The 4,572-nt window shown below is 41.1% G+C and overlaps 1 protein-coding gene across 1 annotated transcript in view; it reads right to left on the bottom strand.

The window, feature by feature from the left end:
- Window positions 1–408: 408 nt before the first annotated feature.
- Window positions 409–4,572, bottom strand: part of prlh2r (prolactin releasing hormone 2 receptor) — a 40,628-nt gene continuing 36,464 nt past the window's right edge. Inside the window, exon 2 of the mRNA XM_070445072.1 lies at window positions 409–509. Coding sequence (XP_070301173.1) covers window positions 409–509 — 101 coding nt within the window. The remainder of the gene's footprint in view (window positions 510–4,572) is intronic.

Genomic DNA, 4,572 nt, shown 5'->3' with positions numbered 1-4,572 from the left:
ATCTAAGCAGTCTCAGTGTGTGCCGTTAAACGACAGCGACAGATGGGACAAAAACTTTATGCCATAATGTATGATCAACCATTCACAGAAAAATCTTTGTCTGTCTGTCTGAGGTCCTGTCGGTCGTCTGTCTGTCTGCACCTGTCTGCTCGTCTGTCTGTCTGTCTGTCTGTCTGTCGGTCTGTCTCTCTGTTGTCTGTCTGTCGTTCTGTACTGTCTGTCTGGTCTGTCTGTCCTGCGTATCTCTGCCTCTTGCTCCCGTCTGTGCTGTCTGATACCCTGATCATCATGGCTGTGCCTCGTACATGCTGGTCTGTCCTGTAACTGGTTCTGTCTGTCTGTCGTCTTGTCGGTCGGTCTCGTCTGTCTGTGTTAACTGATCTGTAGGGAGAAGAGGGTAGCAAATCCTCAGTGTGGAGTAGCCTGATGTGGTCTCGTGCGGTTAAGCGTGGCCGTGTCCGGCTTCATGGCTCGTGTTCTTCGTCCAGTCGCGGCAACCTCTGGTGTCCCTGGAGAGAGGAGACAATGTGAGTAAAAATCTGGACAAAGGGCGGCTCTGGCAGCTCAGGACAGACGGGCGGCTCTGGCAGCTCAGGACAGACGGGCGGCTCTGGCAGCTCAGGACAGACGGGCGGCTCTGGCAGCTCAGGACAGACGGGCACCTGTTGGCGTTCTCACAAACAATCGCAACATTGTTTCAATAATATATAGAACTTTTCTCGCAGCTCTGGTATATATAGCTTTTTTGAGGCCTTGCTCACAATTCATTCTGTGGCAGCACAATGACCAAACAATATACTGTATGTGAGGCTCTTGATCATATCTTTAATCATAACACTGGTGAGGAGGAGAGAGATGTTGTTAAACTTTGACACAAAGTAGTCTGTGATAAATAGCACAATATGTTTTATCTGAGTATTTGTTATAGTCAAATTAATCCATACGTTATGCTTTTATTACTCAAAAACTAGTTGTATGAGCTCAGGTCAATGAGGCCTATAGGCCATAAATAGCAAATAAAAGTTCAAAACATGTAATTTTCACAAGAACTTAAGTTGATAAAAAGATGTAACACAACATTAGGGGATAATATATGTATTATTATGGATTTATAATCAGCTATAACGAGGTGGCCATTTTGGACCGGGAACACAGAATTAATTAACATGAAACGAACATAACAGGAGGGTTAAGGTAACTTGTAATACTGATTTGAAGGTCATTTGTAATACTGATAATTATGGTAATTATGATAATTATGATTATAATGTAATTATGAAGTTTACAGTTCATAGCCATATTTGTGATTCGGACCAACGGGAAGAAGAAGAGGGCGTTGCCTTTGACTAAGGGTAAACTGTTTTAAGTCTATTCTCCTATGACTGTATGGGTACAATCATTTTATTTTATGGAGTTATTATGGGTAGTGATTCTTATTCGATTTGTTTTTGTTAACCATTAGTGGTATGGTTATGTTTCACTCCCCCATGTGTCAAAATGGGGGAGTTACCAGTCCTCTGATGTTTTGAATTGAAGTTTTCACACCTTGGGTGATATGTAGGAGTGTATTGAGTGATATGTAGAAGTGTATCGAGTGATATATGAAGGAGTGTATTGCTACGTTTGTTTTTGTTTCAATACAAATCTCACCAAATTGGGTCTGCTGGATGATCGAGATTACTCCCTAAGGATTAGTCCTCTGACTTCCTGACCTTGAGACTCTGCGATGAGGTCAAGAGTGTGATGGGGAGTAAATTGTTTCAATAGAATGTGTTATTCTTTTTCACATATGTTTAGGCATTGGTATTTAGAAAATTTGGTAAAAGTACACATTTGTAGTAGAGTCAACGTTTGTCTTGATTTCCTGAATCAGAAATGATCTGAACTAAACTGTTGTTCTGTTATCATGAAAAGTGACGTCAGATGGTGTCTTGATGCATAGCAGGGATAATTTGACCGAGAACGATGTGAACCTCAAAACCCCCTCTAACCGGCTGAAGAAGAGTGACAAAGGCATTCAATACAGCCCTGTCCCCACCACTGCTACCGAGAGAGACGTGAGTCCGAGCCAGAAACCGGTGTACAGCATCCAATCGAAGCTATCAACTGTTTTTTCTCTCATGCTTTTTCTCTCAGGAGTGCGCATGGAGAGAGATCCGTTTCAAAACGTATCTTATGTTGCTGGTATACTGGTTGACATATGGACAAGACATAATGGGTGAATAAGGTGGTGGCGGCCCAGGTGAGACATTGAAATTGAGACATTATCATTGGCCATCCACTTTGAACTATGAAGCTATCTGAAGAAGAACCAATGAAGACACAACAGAAGGAGGAGTGCCGGGAGGAGGGGGGGGGGGGGGATCAACCGTGCTTGTAATTGTTTTATTTTGGGGTGTCAGGTTGTATTGTGGGGGTCTGCACACTGCGAAATGTATAGTTATTTAGACTAAAGAATGGATTGAGATACCGATCTGTCCCATTAACTTCTTTGGGGTAGGGGGAGTATTTTTCACGTCCGGATGAAAAGCGTGCCCAGAGGTAAACTGCCTGCTACTCAGGCCCAGATCCTAGGATATGCATATTATTAGTCGATTTGGGATAGAAAACACTTGAGTTTCTAAAACTGTTTGAATGATGTCTGTGAGTATAACAGAACTCATATGGCAGGCAAAACCCTGAGAAAAAATCCAACAGGAAGTGGGAAGATCTGAGGTTTGAGGTTTTCACAACTCTTTTCTTTATCCAAGATACAGTAGAAATGGGGTCATGTTGGCAGCTTCCTAAGGCTTCCACTAGATGTCAACAGTCTTTAGAACCTTGTTTGATGCTTCTACTGTGCAGTGGGGGCGAAATGAGACGGAGATTAATGTAAGGGTTTCTCCCAGAGTCCACGAGCCTGACCATGCATGTTTCATGTGAGAGGGAGCTGCGTTCCATCCGCATTTCTGAAGACAAAGGAATTCTCCGGTTGGAACATTATTGAAGATTTATGTTAAAAACATCCTAAAGATTGATTCTATACATCGTTTGACATGTTTCTACGGACTGTAATGGAACTTTTTGGACTTTTCGTCCGTACTTTCCTCTGGACTTGCACGCGCGTCGTGAGTTTAGATTGTGTACTGAACCGCGCGAACAACAAGGAGGAATTTGGACATAAATGATGGACTTATCGAACAAAACAAACATTTATTGTGGAACTGGGATTCCTGGGAGTGCATTCTGATGAAGATCCTCAAAGGTAAGTGAATATTTATAATGCTTTTTCTGACTTATGTTGACTCCAACATGGCGGATATCTCTTTGGGTTGATTTGTCGTCTGAGCGCCGTAACTCAGATTATTGCATGGTTTGCTTTTTCCGTAAAGTTTTTTTGAAATCTGACACAGCGGTTGAATTAAGGAGACGTGGATCTAAAATTCCATGTATAACACTTGTATTTTCATCAATATTTATGATGACTATTTCTGTAAATTGATGTGGCTCTCTGCAAAATCACGGATCTTTTGGAAACTACTGAACATAACGCACCAATGTATACGGAGATTTTTGGATATAAATATGAACTTTACAGAACAAAACATACATGTATTGTGTAACATGAAGTCCTATGAGTTCCATCTGATGAAGATCATCAAAGGTTAGTGATTAATTTTTGATCTATATTTCTGGTTTTTGTTACTCCTCTCTTTGGCTGGAAAAATGGCTGTATTTTTCTGTGAATAGGCACTCACCTAACATAATGGTTTGGTTTGCTTTCGTCGTAAAGCCTATTTGAAATCGGACACTGTGGTTGGATTTACACAAGTGTATCTTTAAAATGGTGTAAAATACATGTAGTTTGAGGAATTTTAATTATGTAATTTCTGTTGTTTTGAATTTGGTGCCCTGCAGTTTCACTGGCTGTTGACGAGGTGAGACGCTACCTGTCACGGCCGTTAACAGAAGTGGACCAAAGTGCAGCGTGGTGAGCGTACATACTTTTAATAGTAGATGTCGCCAAACAAAACAATAAACAATACAAAAACCGTGAAGCTTAACGGCTATGTGCCATCAAACAAAGTTAACTTCCCACCAAGACAGGTGGAAAAAAGGGCTACCTAAGTTATGGTTCTCAATCAGAGACAACGATAGACAGCTGCCTCTGATTGAGAAACCATACCGCGGCCAAACACAAAGAAATAACACACATTGAACATAGAATACCCACCCCAACTCACGCCCTGACCAAACCAAAATAGAGACATAAAAAGGATCTCTAAGGTCAGGGCGTGACACTACTGTCCCACATACCCTTGAGAGGTTAACATGCCACTCACGGCAGTGTAAGACAAGGATAAACGGGGACTGTAATGAAAAAAAAGTTAATACTGGTAATAAGTAGTCAACTATCTATATATGATCACGTTTGTAAATTTACAATCTAACTGTATTAGTGTGTGCTAAATTGATGGTCTTGAATTTGAGTGATAGACTCAACATGGAGCAAAAATTTGTGTTGAATAACATTGATAGTAGGGGTTTATTTGACCATTTTATTCATAATTCTAATGTTAAAGAGAGGGAAGG

This window comes from Salvelinus sp. IW2-2015, linkage group LG9 (genome assembly GCF_002910315.2).
Source record: "Salvelinus sp. IW2-2015 linkage group LG9, ASM291031v2, whole genome shotgun sequence".
Lineage (NCBI taxonomy): Eukaryota > Metazoa > Chordata > Actinopteri > Salmoniformes > Salmonidae > Salvelinus > Salvelinus sp. IW2-2015.
The sequence above is the reverse complement of the archived record's forward strand: the minus strand, read 5'-3'. Positions and strand labels throughout refer to the sequence as shown.